The following is a 17,376-nucleotide window of genomic DNA, read 5'->3' as shown; positions in this document are numbered from 1 at the left end:
CTGTGTTTTGTCTACGCCGTAGCCTGAGGTGCACCCCTTCAGAAATGTAACGGTGCTTTTAAGTGACGCAACCTGCAGCCGCTACGACTAGTCCGAAACGCACGTCCCGGTCCACGACGCTCAGTGTCCGGACAAACGCACAAAAATTCCCCCTCGTTCTGCCTCCTTCACACCAGCTACTCAGGCGCCCTCCTTCGTTTTTAGCCATTACTGTAAAAGTAACTGGAATTCGCAGAGGAAACTTCACAACTCAGGCAACTGGCACATCAGCCGCGCAATTATAGGACGACGCTGACGCACCGGCGCACAAGTAGAAATGCTTTTAACAGCGCTGGCCGCCAGCCTGGGCTGTGACGCAGTTTGTGCGTAGGTCCGTCGCAGAGATGTAAACCAACCTTTACTGTCTTTTTTGACAACAGAGGAGGTCAAAGGTGAAAAGGATGCTGGGAAAGAGGTCAAAGCCGCGAAGGAGGAGGCGCCCAAGGGTAACGGAAAGCCTCCGACTGAGCGACCTCGTTTCATGTTCAACATCGCGGATGGAGGCTTCACCGGTTAGTGCTGATGTACCCGCATGATGCATTTAAAGACCGCTTAAGGTGTCGTGGTCTGTACGCACATTCAGGTTGTTTTAGCTGCATTTATCTTTGTCCAGAGCTTTAAAAACGTGGGACATGATATGTATTGTGTGTATTTTAATTGATCAGTCGGGCAGTCGGAGAAACAAAAAAAATATCAGATATTAGGTCCACATCAAAATTAGCAATGAGTCACTGAAAGCAGGGTCAGTGGGAGAAATTATAGGAAATGTCTTGCGGTCAGAAACAATGAATCAGAAAGGGCAGCACTGAAGAGTAAATTCCAAGCTCAACACATGCAGGGTGAGATCATTTGCACACAACACACGGTGTCTGTCAAAAAAAGAGAACCAAGTGTGAGGCAATTTTACGGATAAAGAAAATTTGACTGGAAATGCCACCTAACAACAATATCATGCTTCCGGTGGTTACGACACTGGAAATAGGCGCTCGATTTACCGAAGAATGTCCTCTTTTTTCTCTGGAAATGGTTAATGCAAAATGTAAACACAGCAAGTATTGTTTCATATTTCGATATTTTGAGGAAAGATTGAGAAAAGTAGCTCCTTTCCTGGCAGAATTCTTCACTAATTATCAGAGAAAAGTGTAAGTGGTGAAAATAACTTTAACAGGTCGACCAGAAACGGCTGCTCAGCCGTCCAACAACAGCATAAAACGAACCACATACCACTAAAATGAACAAACAAAACACTCGCCCCGCTTTGCGCAGTTGTCTGTACGGAGGCAGCTGCGCGCCAAAATTATCTCCACCTTGATCACAAACACTTGTGGGTAACCTGCAGCCGTGTTTCAGCTGGCGAAGCGCTTTTGAAAAAAACCAACCTCATTTTTACCTCGCGCTGGCTTCACCCCGCAGAGCTGCACACTCTCTGGCAGAACGAGGAGCGGGCTGCCATCTCCTCCGGGAAGATGAACGAGATCTGGCACCGCCGACACGACTTCTGGCTGCTGGCGGGAATCGTGATGTATCCTTGACAGCAGTTGCCCGGGCGATGACCCTAGTGTGTTTATTTTTCTGTCGGCCGGCAGAAGCCCAGCATAATAAGTCAACAAGCCAGCCAGGGCTCAGTAAACAGCGCACTGTGTCTGCTGGAAGCTGATGTAGTGGGTCATTTAGTTCATGTTGTTCCCTCTATTATGGTAATTCAGGCCATGTAGTATTCACATTAAGATCTGTTTTCATTCTCCAAGCTGATGACAAAGTCCAGATAAACTGAAATAGAAGTGGAGAAATGCTTTAGAAAATGCCTGAAAGCTTTTTAAATAAGTATTTAAATAAACAACCATCAAAAATCAATGTTCCGCTTAAAGGAATAGCCCAGCTTTTTGGGAAATGTTCCTTGGGTTACAGCTAGCCTGGCTCTGTCCTCGCGGTGCGTTCACATGCTCCTCGAATGCTCTCAGCGTCGAGGTAATCCTTCTGTTTTAGCCCTAACCCTGACAAATGAGGTAATTGTAACATTATTCCTAATATCTGCCATTTTTCTGTGTATATGACGTCCACAACTGTGAATGTTGTTGCTTTTTGAGTTGTAGTTCGGACTTTGCGCTCATTCACTTTCCCAGTAGAAGATTTTTTCCACTTGTTCAAACATTACATCAATTTCACTTTAACTACATAAGTACCCTTTAAAGGATACAAATAGTAAATTGTATATCTCTGTGTGCGAACATATTAGTCACATGACTATTATGATTTTGTATTTGTGGAGCTGGCAGGCAGATTTTGTTTTGACAGAACCTGGTTAGCTTTGCCTTCCAGTGTTTATGCTCGTCTTTAAACTAAGCTAACCGACCGCTAGCCCTGACTTTACTGAATGGGCTGTTAATACGTCTCTTTTTCTAATTTACGCTGATAAATTAAATAGGTGTCACTGTTCCTTAGCGGTCAGCTTAGCTTAGCTTAGCATTAAGTCTGTGTTTTTTGTAGGAGTTACATGATGTGGCTTGAAATCTTGTCATAATCAGGATTGGTGGATTAGCTTTTGCAGCTAACTAAAGCTTGACATTTTTCACTGTCAAGAAGTTATGTAACTTAAGTCTAAAACCAGAAATTTGCACATCAGTTTGTCGAAATTAATTCAAGATTTTTCCCTTCTTACTGTGTTTACTGCTTTGCTAGGCTAGGCTAGGCTAACAGTCTAAAAGATGTTAATATTTTAGACTGTTAGCTAATATTCTCCAGCATTGAGCTACATGAAGGAGAAGGGCAATGTTTATCTCGCTTGGAGAGAAAGTGAACGAGCACATTTTCCAAAGAATTACTTCATTTTTTGAAATGAATGCAGTGTTGTGTTCATGGTGTCGGGGATGAGCGATGGCCCACAGAGCGTTGCTTCAACCTATCTCTGACCCAAAGCGTGACACGATCTTTGACCCGTGTGCCAGACATGGCTACGCTCGGTGGCAGGACATCCAGAACGACCCTCAGTTCGCCATCGTCAACGAGCCTTTCAAGTCGCAGGCGAATAAAGGCAACTTCCTGGAGATGAAGAACAAGTTCTTGGCTCGACGCTTCAAGGTGAGACAGGACGCTGCTGCTCCTTCGCTCTGGCTTCCGAAAGCAGATTTGGCCTTACAAGACGTTTTTTACATACGAACGTCAAACACTAAAAATAAAAATCCCAGAGTGGCAAAATCTTGAACAGCCGTGACCAACTGTGGGTTGCGTTTCTACGCCATGTGCGGTGGACACACAACGGCGGTTGGTTTCGATCGCTATTAATAAACCTCGAGGTTCTTCAATCACCTGACTCGTTTGATGGTCGGATGACAGATGCCCCTAGACCCACATGTTAGCTGAACGGTATTGCTGACGGCTGCATTTCTGGAAGAGCTCTCATCCTGTTTTTGAGAGGCTCACATGTTTCAGATCCTGCCCTCAACATCCTCATTTACTTTGTCTCTTTCTCTGTCGCTCTCCCGTTGTTTCTCGTTGAGCTAAATTATCACAGTTTTTTTTTTTTTTTTTTTTATAAATCGGCCACAAGGAAAGTGCAGGTCAGCCCAAAATATAATTCGTCACCAGTATCTCTCCAGTAATGTTGTAGTTAAGGCTGGTTGCGTAACATCAGCCTCTCAACACAATTTTGCAACTCGTTTACTACAAGTGACTCCCTTTTCTGGGACATCCACTCAGCTCAATTACGAGCTGAAACCGAATTTCTACAGTGCTTCTATCTCTGTGCTCTGAGACACTGATTATTCATTTTCAGACCGTATAATGAGAACAGAGGTAGTAAAAGAAGGAATGAAAAGTTTTTTGTCATTTGGTGAAATATTATGTGAGAAATCCATATTTTATTCAAACTGGTTTATTTAACACGCTGATCACACAGAATATTCATGTTAAGAGGTTTATGATGAGATCATTTTGCTCCGTTATCGGATGTGCGTCCTTAACCGTTTCAGTTTACATCATGGATGGCTTCACCTGTAGACACCTGCCAGTTCATTTAGCTGTGCAGGCAAGTCGCATAAGTTCTGTAAATATATGTGATCACCCTGCTCTTCATCTGATGCAGGAGCACACGCGTACGTCTCATTTCAGGCCACCTATAGCTGACCTTTGACCTTATCATCAGGCCGCTTTCTCATTCTTTTTGTGGAAAATCCCTCAGCAAAACCAACTCTGACTCAGTGTACTTATCCTATTAAGACTCGTTTCATGCCTCATATACTCACTTTATTTGACCAAATTGTCTGTTTGTCCACAACAAGCAGTGTTTCCGTGATCAGAATTTAAGCGTGCGGTGCTCAAAGTCAGCGACCATATTAAACACACCTGAAGTTGGCGAGTGCCAGTAACGCAGAGGAAAAAACAATAAAAGAGTCACAGCTGCAAAATATAAAAACAAATTGCCCAAACTGCAGATGGTATGAAAAAAAAAATAAAAATCTGCAGATCAATCAGATCCTCGTGATCCTCACGCACGTTTTCTACTAAACAAAGACAGAACAAGCAGAGTTAATGTATTAGAAATTCAACTACATGTTATCATTTAATCACGTCATGTAATTATGTTAATGACTTTTACAGATGTAAATCATTTAGGTTACACTGTTGCAAATTTAATGAAATAAGCTTAAAAGAAAACTGTCTAGATTTTAATTTCCTAGTAAAAACAGAAAGCATTCATGTATACTCATTAACTAGCATGTATTAGCAATCTTCAAGGTTATTTTCTAACTATTGTAAACATTCGTAGCTCACAAGTATTTGTCAGCTGTCGTCCTCTGTGCGATGCTGTCTAGTGGAGTTTTATTCACTTACATTTGACATCTTACACTTTTTATGTATTTTTATAAAGTTTTATTTATAGGAGTAGATGCAATAAAACAATTCCCCCTAAGGATTAATCTAGTATTCTGATTCTGAAGTGCAGATTTTCCGAAAAACAAATGTCTTTTTAGGCCCCAGATGTGCAGAAATAACCATTATTAGTAATATGTTTTCTTATTGCTTCCATTGTTGCTTTTTGTCTTAAAGTTACTCTTAATTGCTGCAGTACTTTTAGCATATCGTTAGCCTAGTAGCATAATTGCCTAGGTCATTTTTTTCACTCGCTGTTACAATGTCAATAAAAACACCAGTGTGCTCGCTAACAGTTGCGTTTTTCCTTGTTTTCTGGAAAACGTTCAAATATGACTTAGGCAATTATGCTATTAGGCTAACGACATGTAAACCCCTGTGTAACCGCTTTAAGCAGCGCAGCATATTTGAAGTCTATTATTAGCATCATAATGAAGTAGACGAATGCTTAAAAACGTCCCTCTCTTTCCTCTTCCTGCCTGTTCCCGACCCTCCTACCCTCCAGCTGTTGGAGCAGGCGCTGGTGATCGAGGAGCAGTTGCGGCGGGCTGCTTACCTAAACATGACCCAGGACCCGAGCCACCCGGCCATGGCGCTCAACGCGCGCTTTGCGGAGGTGGAGTGCCTGGCGGAGTCGCACCAGCACCTCAGCAAGGAGTCGCTGGCGGGCAACAAGCCGGCCAACGCTGTCCTGCACAAAGGTCAGCTCTGATCGGGATGACCCCAGAAAAAAATAAACCAAGCGGTCGTCTGCGTCGTGCGTTTACATACTGAGACGCTGAAGCAATTTGAGACGCGCAGATGGATTCGGAGAAAGTGGGGAGAGAGATTGGCAGACGGGACGCACGGCGCGAGAGATACACATCAACATATCCCACCGCAGCTGTTGTGCAATCTCTCCCGCCGCATCGACCGTATCGCTCCGCCTAGAGCTCGCTGCAGTAATGCCAGGCAGATAAGCTTACACCATGTTAAGCTCCAAACATTTCCTCACTGGCTTCCTAGCAAGTCTGCCCATGTTTATGTTGTACCGTGCAAAGAATAACACGCTCCGCACACTACTGTTCTTGCTCTCGTCTCGTACGTCTGCACCGAGCATTTTTATCGAGCTGCGAGTGGCTCTCATAGTTCGGTCGGTGATGAATTCAGCGCCGGGACGTGATGACAGAGAGGGCGGATAATAAAAGAGCCGAGCTATAACGTCCTGTTTAAACAGCTATTTCTCGACTAATTGAGAGATAAAAGCAGCACGTCTGTTAAAGTGGCATTTTATCTATAATAGGAGACTTGAGGGTATTTAAACTTCACCAAAGTTATTTTAAGTGCAGTGCAGGTCAGTCAACTTTAACCCTTCGCATTAATTCACTTTTTTGATTCATGAAAGCTCGTCAAACGGAAGCCTGGCAGCAAAAGCTCATTCCTCCAGTCGAGTCGGTCGCTCACATTTGTTGCTGTCATCTCAGTGTTGAACCAGTTGGAGGAGCTGCTGAGCGACATGAAGGCGGACGTGACTCGGCTACCGGCCACGCTGTCCAGGGTCCCGCCCATCGCCGCCCGCCTGCAAATGTCCGAGAGGAGCATCCTCAGCCGACTGGCCAGCAAGGGCACCGAGACGCACACCCCCCCGGTCAGTAGTCTGCTCCCACAGACGCGCGCACACGCGAACAGAAACACAAGTCGAAACCTGCGCGGGCTGCCTCCGCACACTGGAAAAAATATTAGATGGACGGCATCCAGTGAAAACAGACATCCCATTATCTTGTCACCCACCTGTGCTTTTTCACAACTTGCTTAGTCAGCTCCTCTTTTTTCTCAGCTCGCATAACCTGAAACCGGTTCATTTGACTTCCTTTGTTCTTATATTTTCCATTTTACAAGTCCTAATCAGGGGTTTTTGTTCTTCGCACAGCCCATACCTCCGGGACCCTACGCCACACCGCAGAACTACGGAGCCCCCTTCACCCCGGCCCCCCCGAGCGCCCTGCACATGGGAGGGGCCAACTACAGTCAGATGCCGCCCGGATCCTTCATATCAGGTCAGTGTTTGAAAATCCCCACTGACGTCCTCTCACTACTGTTGACATGCTGCGTTAGTGTGCAACTGGTAATAAAAAAAAGTAGCAACTATCAACATTGTGTTTGTGAAGAAAAATATGTGATCTGACTTTAACTGTTCAGAGGAGAATTTGAGGAATAATAGTGCAGCGAAATTGCTTTGTCTGCAAGAATGGAAAATGCACATGTGTGGATGTGGGAGAGGAAAAAGCTGGTGAGTTACAATCAGTAATAAAAAAAAACATCATAAGGTATTAAGACTCAGATAATGACACCATTCAACATAATTTACAGAAGAAGAATACCACTTGTTTGATCTGTCTGACACTTGGCAGGGTAAAGTTTTAAACCAGATTTATACTCCTTAGCGGAGGTGTTATTGCAATCTCTCAGGAGGTGCCGCCGGCACAGGAACTGATTTATATCTCGGCACAGCGTTTAAGCTGCCGATTGTCATGGCACCACTGCAGCATCAGACTTGGTTCATTTAGTTCATGTTGTGCATTCATTTTATACCTAAAAGCGTCATGTTTATGTGCTTTGAATTTGCTGGATGGTGGAAGCTGCTTTGCTAGCTCAGGCGTAAAATTAAAATATGTCAAAAGAGTCCTACTTAAATTCACCACTTGATAAAGTTTACATGATAGTCACGGTGATGTCAGTGGGGTTGCCTCGGGTTGACGATGCTAATTTAAAACAGAAAGCTCTGCCTTGGGAACTGCGAACTGACGAAGACGTTTTAGCGCAAAGGGGGTGATGCAAAGAATTTGATTAGTTGCGTTGTGGGAAATGTAGGAGGTTCCATGTTGGCCTCCCATTTTTGTGGATGTGAAATTATAAAATGTTTTAATGCTCCTTTAAGTTCCTTTAGCAACAGAAAACAAAGCATTTTGCATTAAAAAAAAACACATTTTACTACAGACTGCAGATTTGCCTGGCATTATTTAGAAGGAGATGATAACTGACCTGTTGTTGGCCTGTCAGTTGGTTTGCTAACCACCATTCAGAGAGCTCCAACTCTTCATTAAAGCATAATTTATGGTACAACCATTATAGCCAATTGATGGCACGGGTATGACTTGGCTCCGGACCCCAACAAGCACCTCCCCAGACTTAGTGCTACTGGTTTGACAAACAACAGAAATGTCAAAGTGTGTGACAAGCGTAGGCACATCAGAGGAAATAACCATACATGAAAACAAAAAACTGGTTTGCAGCCTAGCCAATTTTCCAATGTCTGTCAATTATAGCATCATTGCTAACGCTAGCTGTGCTCACTTCCATGTTACCTCTAGACTCTCTTACAGGTTCTCAGTTTTTTTTTTGTGGAATGGATTGGTTTGTCTAACCATGCACCAGTCACATAGGAAGTTTGGATTTATCAAAAGGTAGGAGCTCTGCGGCCGACGGTGAGCAGACTGATCAGAAGACCAGCAAAGGGTTGATTCTGCCTTTCTTGTGCTTGCTCCATGGTTTTCAGTCTCTTGTAGCTTTAGAGGCCCCTGGGAAAACACAAGCAGATCGGCCTCGCAGTCATTTCCAATGTCTGCATACTTGAGAGAGCAGTAGAGCCGCAGAGCCGCCATGACACCCTCACGAAGAAGAACCGATCCAGGTTCAATGGTTCCCGACTTGATTACTTGGCCGCTCGCACTGACGACGGAAAAAAAATAAACTGTTCTAAATGCTTCTCCTATTTTTAAAGATATCATCTGAGGAATGTTGTCTTTATATGGCTGTGTTGTTGTGGAAAAACATTTAGCAAAGAAAATGGAAAAACATGTTGAGTCTTCGTGAAAATGACTGTCTTTGGCAAACGGGTACAAATCGGGATTTCTGTGCTCTCCACTTAGTTCAGTGATCAAGGACAGCAAGTCTTGAATTTCATTATAATCCTCAAATGAGTGCAAAGAAGTACCTAATGGCTTCTAAAGCAGCGCAGTTTAAAGCACTGTCAATGGACTCTTTATCTCCCCGAGCAGCTTAAGTTGTGAAACCTTAAAATCCAGAATGGAGGCTTTATCGGAAAAACACATCTGTAGTGAAGTTTCTGATGTGGCTGCCAGATAGACACCTGAAATAGACATTACCGAAATCAAACACAAACGTGCTGTGCTGCTATAATAAGGTATTTTCATCTCTTAACATGTCCAACCTCAAAACCTCAATACTCAACTCAGCAGTTATTGGACCTAATGACACATTGTGCAACGATAAAGCACCGTCTGGAGTGCTATCAAACCTGTCGGGGGAGAATTTTCTTTTTAAGGCATGTTTATTCTCTCCGGTGAAGTACTATTGTGGCTCTCGCTACTTTAGGCTAGCGTCAGAATTGAAGTTGTTTAAGAAAAAAAAAAGAAAAAAAAAAAGAAAAAGAAGCTGATTTTGTTTTGGCCTCTTGTCTCGCTCCGCTCGCCTGCAGCCTGTCAGAGCTCACTGGCAGTTTGTGAATTTATTTTCTCGTAATTAGTTTGGTAACAGCATATGCTCTCCAGACGCACACTCTGCTCTGCATGTGTATTCGTGTTCGGAGATGTTTAGATAGCAGAGATGTGGCAGAGATAACTGGTAAAACCTGATATTCCCCAATAGCTTTGCCCTGAAAACCACAGCACCCGGCTCTCTCGGAGCTGCGCCTGCCTCTCACTCAGTGTATCTTGATTTTTGTAATTGTAGACCTAGACATCTGTCAAAAGCATTGCATTTTAGAGAGCCAGGGCCTATCTCTGAAAATGTCATTATGCTCAAGCCTGTCTGAGTCTGGCCGTGCCAAGAAAACATTCGGACTTTGTACCAAGGTATTTTGAGAGGGACAGAAACCGCAGCAGTTCGGTTGTGTAAACGTCGTGTTGTGACTTGTGAACCGGCGGAGGGCTGGGCCCAGCGCTGGCTGTTTCAGAAATAGTGGTGTGCGATCTGTTGCTCCATGGGTTTTTCAGCTCACCAGGGTCCCGCGGCGAGCTGCCCGAGCCGAGGCGCACGCAGCCCCGACGCTGGGGGGGTGGGGGGGGGGCAAATGAGACCGCGATTTGGGGTTGTGCTGGTCCCTGACCTTTTTAGCTTCGGCCAGAAAAGGGAAAAAAAAAAATGAGCAAGAGAAATAGCCGGAGTTAAAATAACAAAATCCTCTGATTTGCGACCTCCTAGCTTCCCTCCATTAACGGCACTTCCCCGAGAGAAGCTCCCACACTTGAGTACACAAAACATGTCCAAAAATACACTGTCTGCTGTGGCGCGTTTTAACTGCACACTCAAGCAGCACTCTGTGAACTCCAAAATGTAACAATGCACCGAAGTTCTCCAGTGAAGGATTGTTTTGTGCTGTCTCACACGTGGCAATATATCAGCAACTTTTCTTGAATTGTATTTTGGAAAACCTGTTTCTGCCATCAGGAAGCTACACATCTGCGCTAAAAGGAGTCCCGCACTCTAGACAAAACATCATCTTTTAGGGACATAGACTTTAAACAGATGGAGTGGAGCGCACGGGGTTCAAGCCCCTCGCGTCTGCAAGCACCTGCCCCGCTGAAGTGTCCTTGAGCGGGACGCCGAAACCCCCCCCGGCCCGGCTCCAGTAGCTCTCCCCTGACCTCTGACCTCCCGGGCAGAGGAGGGAGGCAAACACACAAAAAAAAAAAAAAAAAAAAAAGGGAAATCCCTACGGGGACCAGTAAAGTGTCACATTATCCTGCTCCCCCCCTCTCCGAGTCTCCACTACAGTCTGCCGCTTGTCTGCCCCCACAGAAGCCGCCGCCGCCGCTGGGGCCACCGGGGGAGCCGCTGGTGGTGGAGGCGCCGGAGGGCCAGCTGCTGCCGGCGTCTGCCAGAAGACCAAGGAGCACGATGTGGTGCAGCGGCAGCGGGTGGTGGACCTCTGGAAGGACGGCAAGTCCGAGGGGGCCATCGGGCTGGAGCTGAGGATGCCCAAGTCCACGGTGCACAGCATCATCGTCAAATACCGCCTCAGCAACACGGTGGAGAACCTGCCTCGCAATGGGCGACCGAAGAAACCCTGAGGAGGGACGGGAGGAGGGGAGTGGGTGTGGGGGGGACCTATGAGAGGCAAGAAGAACAATTAAATCCTGGAATCCTGGACAGAAAGAGCGGCGGAGTCTAAATAAAGAGACCTGAATACACGAGAAGGAATTCCAAAAAGGACCCAGCGAGAAGCACTCTGACACTGCTGGAATGTGAGGAACACAAAGGGAGAAGAAAAACTCGCTGGACGGATCGAATGTGAACGGGAGGACTTTAAAAGCAGCGGCAGCACTTTGATCCGCGAAGAAGAATAAGCAGCCAACCGTAGGAAGAGAGGGTCCAAAATAAAAAAAGGCCGAGGTGAAAGTCTGGCCCTGAGATCAGGCTGCGGAGGACGCCCGGGGGGGACAAATGTTTCAGCAAAGACACAAAGCACTGCCTGAAAATCTGACTGCGAAGGTCTGGGACGGAGGAAATAAGACATCATGTTAATGCAATCAAAGGTTTTCAGGAATTCAGACGTGAAGGCTGAATCAAAGCTAAACGCAACAAAGGAGTTGTTTTTTTTTTTTCATTTTTTATTCCTCCTTTAAGCATTCGATTTCTCGAAGCTTCTCTTTCTGTTTCTCCCTCTGAGCCGAAAAAGATTTCCCCCCGGATCAATCCCTCATCCGTCGGCTGACTGAACAAGCCTGTCCCCTCGCTCTGACCCTGTACTCCCTCATTCCTCCACAGCCCTCCACTCCTCCGTCTCGATTTCTCAGTCGCTCGCTCGCGCGCGCGCGCGCACACCGAGGACCTCACACACAACCTGAAAACCTACGAAAGGCTCGATTTATTTGCAGAGCTGCAGGCTAGCGAAATCCCGACTTAAAATAGAGATGGACGAACTCGACGGGGATTATCTTGCGAAACAGAAAAAAAAACAAAAAAAAGGAGGGTGGAAAAAAGAAGAAAAGAAGTTTTCTAAGTTTAAAACACTTCTTCCCATGGACCGTCTTGCCCTGGCATTCCTAAGTCCAACCAAGCATAGTAGCAAGAACCATAGATATAAAAAAAAACTCAAACTCTGCCTTTCTCCAACAGTTTGAAGCAAAATGAATTATTATAACTTAATCAGATGGACTGCCATTGAGATATGTACTGTATTACAAAGCGTATTTACTGTTGCACCTTTTTTTTTTTTGGGCGAGGGGGTCACTTCAAGGGAAATATCACTCCGACAAACTATTGACATTTCCTGTTTTTAAGCCTCGTCACGGCAAACGCTGCTATTTACGAGCGGCTCTTGCCCGAAGATGAAAACCGTAATCCGTCACGGGCAGAGCCACTTTGAACCCCGGAGAGACGTCGCTGTTCTTCGAGCTTCTTTATTGTGACAGCGTGATGGATTCCACGCTGGAAAATGTCCCCTGATCCCTGAGAAAATAAAACACTCTGGACTGTGTCATCGCTTTTCCAGCTCGCTGTGTGTGCGTGCGTGTGTGTGTGTGTGTGTGTGTGTGTGTGTGCGTGTGTGTGTGCGCGGCGGAGCTGTACATCAGTGTGACATCCCCGAGCAGAGAGGCAGGATGAACCCTTCTGCTTCGCTTCTGGAAGGAAGAAAAGTGAATTATCGGTTGCACGGTCCAGACTCTTCTGGGGTGCCTGAGTATTTTTAAGCTGAAACCGAGTGGTATTTCCCTTTAAGTTGAAGTGACATCGAGACCAGAGAAGTGTTACAGTGGCGCGGCCTGCAATGAGAATATACTGTGTGTGTGTGTGTGTGTGTGTGTGTGTGTGTGTGTGTGTGTGTGTGTGTGTGTAGGTTAAGGGATGCTGAATGCGTGTAAATGTGTGTTTTTGTGTGTTCAAAGTTCAGTACAGGTGCCAGTATGATATCTGAGACCATCTACCGACTCCAAAACTATCCTTTTTTTTTGATAACTTGCTTTGACGAATATAAAAATGTTTTTTTTTTGTTATTTTTTACAAACCGTTTTTTATTCTATTTAACAAAATAAGCTAAACACACATGCCTCAGTGGAATATTATCCTAAAAATAAAACATTTTACCTAAAGAAATTAGCCGAACGTAAAGCTGCATTTATGATGTTTTTTTATATTAACGGAATGACTGTGTGTAGTGTGAAATGTGTCGCTTTTGGCGACAAACCTCCAGAAAACGATCCTCCGACCCTTTTGTGTGTTCATTTTTTAACTCAAGGAACATTTCAGCGTCTTTACAGCCTCCAGCTTTAATTTCATCATCGAGCCTCGTCGCACTTGCTTCCAGCGACAGGCGGCTGTCTTCAGTGACGACAAACCCGGCGTACATCGCTAAACAAACCTGGACGCTTGCCGGGGAACGAGGTGGAGCACCAAAACGGAGCAAAAAGGAAAGACTAACACGGTCACGCCCACTGTGAGGCAAGACAAACAACTGTCATCTGCTGGATGTGTCAACAAGCACCTCGAGACAAGATTAATGACACACGGTGAGAAATCGTTCACGTTTTGTTGCCACCAAGAAGTGCTCATTAAATCTCTTCATGCCATGTTAAGGCCTCAGTCAATTAAGGTGTCTTCACTCACATTTCAAGTGTTATTCAGAGGCATCCGAGTGTGATAGCCAGCCTCACATGTGGATACAAAGGAGAATAGACGCGCATATAAATCATTTCACGCCGAAATCCTCCACTGATGATTTCAACTGATACGTTTCCGGCTTTGTGGCTGTGCGGATGCCGAAACGCCCGCGACTTGCGGATTCGGGAAAATCTTTTCTCGGGCTCTTGAATTCTATGAAAAAAGAAAAAACAAAAAACAAACAAAACAAAAAACAAGCCCGTACTTTTTTAGTTCCTGAAAAGTTGACAGTTCAAAGAGACGAGGTTGTTCTTCTTGAAAGGTTTTGGCATGGATGCACTCACGCAAACCTTTTTCAGAGATCAAGAATGCTGATGTTCTTGCCAAGGTGGCAGCGTTTGGCTTCTATCAGATAGGGGGCAGGACCTACAGGGGTGAGACGCACACCGACATGTTGGCCAGGAATGCTCTTCGCTGCCTTCTTGGACCTCAGACGCTCCATGAAACGGGATGAAACGGCCGAAGTTTCCTCACTTACGTCGTGAGCCGCTGCGTTCGCCGTGTTTTGACTCCGCCGCTGCCGGCCTAATCTGGAACGACAAAACACTTATCTCCAAACGTCTGCTTGCTACTGTAAAGGCGAGAGCTGGCGAGCTGTGTCGGCAGCGGGAGAGGGAAAGTTTGGATGAGCGGAGGTGAAGAACTGCAGGAGGACTTTTGGCAGCGGAGAGAAATGTACGAAGTTGTGCGTCGCACAGGGACTCTGTTATCTGGCTACAGACAAGTGCTCCATTCAATCCCTCCCTGTGTTTTATCTCCGTGGCTGCTTCACCTCACATGCCTTTTTAGTAGAGCCCAGTGGATACAGTGCTGCTGTGAGGCCAGCACAAAAACCGACATTCAGATGGAAATCCTTCACGTTTTATTTGTTTCAGCGACAATTATGGTTCGAGCTCACTGCCGTGAACCAAATAAACCCACGTTTAATAAAGAACTAGGTCAATGATCAAAGTCATCTACTTTTATAAAGTGCTGAATGTCTCAGTCTTATATTCCACGCTCTATTTCATTTGACGGTTTCACAATAAAAGCTGCTCGACGTTTCACCGGTGGAACACTTTTAATGTGAAAGGGTCTCTGCAGTGAAGTTTGTGGGTCATGTTCTTAAAGGAAGTAAACAGTTGGTCAGAAAGGCTGCTCCCAGTCAGATTAAGTGGATTACATGCACGTTGCTCCCCGTGACTCACTTCTGTCCCCTTCACCATTGAATAAACACCTTTGACGAGTTACTCTGGGAAAATAAAAGGAAACATTTTAGCATCTCTCGAGTCATGGTTTTGATTTTGTGGCCTGCAGCTTTAATGGCTGAGTCAGGCGGCGTTTCCAGCTGCAGGCAGCTGTTCTGAGTGCGCATCAAAAGTAGGCTTTGTATTTCAAAGTAAGTGCGCAGAAAACACTTTTGAATGCCTTAAATTAGGTTTTCGGATATTTTACAGTTGAAAACATCTCCTTCTCTCTATTAGATCAATTATCCCAAACATACTATTACATTCCTCTATCAGTGGCTGCATCCAGGTTTTCTTCCCTCTGCTTCTACAGGTTTGTCTTTGTACTGCAAGTGTAATTTTCCCTTGCTCTTTCACCCAGTCTTTACCTCGATTTGTTTTGCTCCTTATCAGATTTTGTCTACCCCCCCCCCGCACCCCCGCACCCCCGTAACACACATACACACTTACTGCCTCTTTCTCCCCGTCTTCTCTGCTGGCCTCCGCTGGCGAAGCGCCATCCGCTTTTCCCATAAGCGGTCCCCCCTCTGGTTTCAGACACACAAAACATCTTCAGATCAGCGCGCTCCTTATCGCATATTTGATCTGCACCGGGGTGTTATGACAGTTTATCTGCCCCTGTGGCGCGAGTGAACGCAGCGCGCTGCGAGTCTATTCCTGGCTTTTGTTTTGGAAGGAGCTCTAAACTCGCTGTTCCACTCCCCGAGCACATTCACGATAACGCACAAAATGTGGGAAGCTCGCAGCTCTTCCCCGGCCAGCTGTGCAGCCGTGCAGAAAGAAGTTAATTTTCGTGCGTGCGCGCGCGTGCGTGTGTGCGTTTGTGTGTCCGTGTCCTGGAGTGCCTCTGTGAATCTGTGTGTTTTCATTGCTGGCCTCACTTTCTCCGGGTTAATAGTTATGCATTCTGATACTGTATGTGGACTATGATACATTAATGTACTGTATTATGCAAGTTTTCTCATTAAAAATATTAGTATTATAAAAACACACTTGGCTGTAAACTAATGTGTCAGTAATGCTCTTCTAGTACGTGTTATTCCCAGAATCTGGCGACATGTCCTACAAACAGTGTTGCTTTATTTTACAAAAGAGGAAATCGTGTGTCGTGCCAATGCAAAGTATTTCTATTCTTCTTGGTGAAAACATCTGTGAGTGTATTTTCTTCAATCTCTCGGTTTTCATGTTCCAAAACACAAACGAAGCGCAGTGGTCCAAAATAATGCAACACGGATTCCATGTCCCCGAGCACCCAAATGTCCAACAGAACAACGCTGACAGGACATAAAAGACACCCGCTGTGGTTTACTATAAGCGACGTCAGGCTTTGCGGCAGCGCTAAGAAAAACCCTCAAACGCTCATAAATACATAGTACTCCATTAAAGTGACTTGAGGTTCGTAGTATTTGGGTGGTATTTGGGATCGGTGATGCGTATGGAGCCAATCCTTGCACCACAGTTTTTTATACTCGTATTTATACTAACTCCTGCTTGGACATAAGACTAATAAGGGAATATCTGAATAATTAAATAGTTTTTTATTCATTTCCTTTTGATATATGGCCAGAGTTTACCACAGAATGTCATTCCCAACATATTATTGGTCCACTACGTTTATCTATGGCTACATTTACAGGGATAATATTTTTTCAATGCAGATTAAATCCTCACGCTCAGAAATTCCAACATTGTTTCCAACAACTGTTTACATGGACACTAAGTGATACTATCTGATGAGATGTGCAATATATGTTTACATGCCCCAAAATATTGCGGTGTCATCTTGACTCTGGCTTGTCGAATCATCTATTTGTTTTTTGTTTTTTCAACTTTATTAACAAGACTGGATCTACGTCTACAGTGTTGCTGCCGACTTTAAATGCAGCTCTATTCATCTTTTCAAACTCTGGTTTGAACACCTGGTTGTGTTGCCTCTGCCTTCTTGCACTCTCTGGAATATCGTCACCTTATGTTTACCCCATGTGGGCCGAGCATTTGTAGAAATGGGTCACGTCACTCCTATTCAAACGGCTGTCACTGATTACAGTAGAGATGAACCGACGCTTTAAAAGAACGGTTCCAACGGGTTCAGTTCATCAGCGTCATCAGCCTTCATGCTTATCGATTATTTTCACGGTGAACCTTTAGGTCAAAGCACGTCATTCGCATCACGGGACGACACGGAAGACGTGATGAAACTGAAATAGACAAAAGTGAAGAAGAGGGGAAGGGACTGCAACAGTGCAACATGCAACTTATGCAGCACCATCATTTCAAGCAAGGGCAGCAACACCACCAACATGATGAAGCATTTGTCATTAAATACTGAGTGTGACACGTGTTCAACAATCTACGGTCGACAAGTCTCAGCAGAGTAGTGCTCGTCAGGATCCAGTGACCAATTTGGAAACTCAATAAAATTTCTGTTGTTTACATGAAACCATGAACGCCTACTTTTCTAAACCAAACATTCACAGGAGGAATTGATGAGGCATCAGCATCAGTAAAATCTTAGTAATGTCCCTGGGTTACACCACCTCTCTCAGTCTCATTGATAGTTCTTGCTGCTCTTGTCTGTTCT

General features: G+C 45.0%; 1 protein-coding gene across 3 annotated transcripts in view; it reads left to right on the top strand.

Annotated features, from left to right (window-relative positions):
- Positions 1–17,376, top strand: part of chd3 (chromodomain helicase DNA binding protein 3) — a 41,886-nt gene that overhangs the window by 21,182 nt on the left and 3,328 nt on the right. For 2 of the 3 annotated variants that reach the window (XM_047597653.1, XM_047597644.1), the window contains exons 34-40: positions 420–551; positions 1,453–1,561; positions 2,985–3,117; positions 5,414–5,609; positions 6,372–6,535; positions 6,818–6,944; positions 10,708–13,756. In XM_047597653.1, coding sequence (XP_047453609.1) covers positions 420–551; positions 1,453–1,561; positions 2,985–3,117; positions 5,414–5,609; positions 6,372–6,535; positions 6,818–6,944; positions 10,708–10,979 — 1,133 coding nt within the window. In that variant the 3' untranslated portion in view covers positions 10,980–13,756. Of the gene's footprint in view, positions 1–419; positions 552–1,452; positions 1,562–2,984; positions 3,118–5,413; positions 5,610–6,371; positions 6,536–6,817; positions 6,945–10,707; positions 13,757–17,376 lie in introns of those variants that run through there. The other variant, XM_047597662.1, reaches the window with a different exon arrangement.

This window comes from Mugil cephalus, chromosome 1 (genome assembly GCF_022458985.1).
Source record: "Mugil cephalus isolate CIBA_MC_2020 chromosome 1, CIBA_Mcephalus_1.1, whole genome shotgun sequence".
Taxonomy (NCBI): Eukaryota; Metazoa; Chordata; class Actinopteri; order Mugiliformes; family Mugilidae; genus Mugil; species Mugil cephalus.
This window is presented reverse-complemented; position numbering and strand designations above follow the sequence as displayed.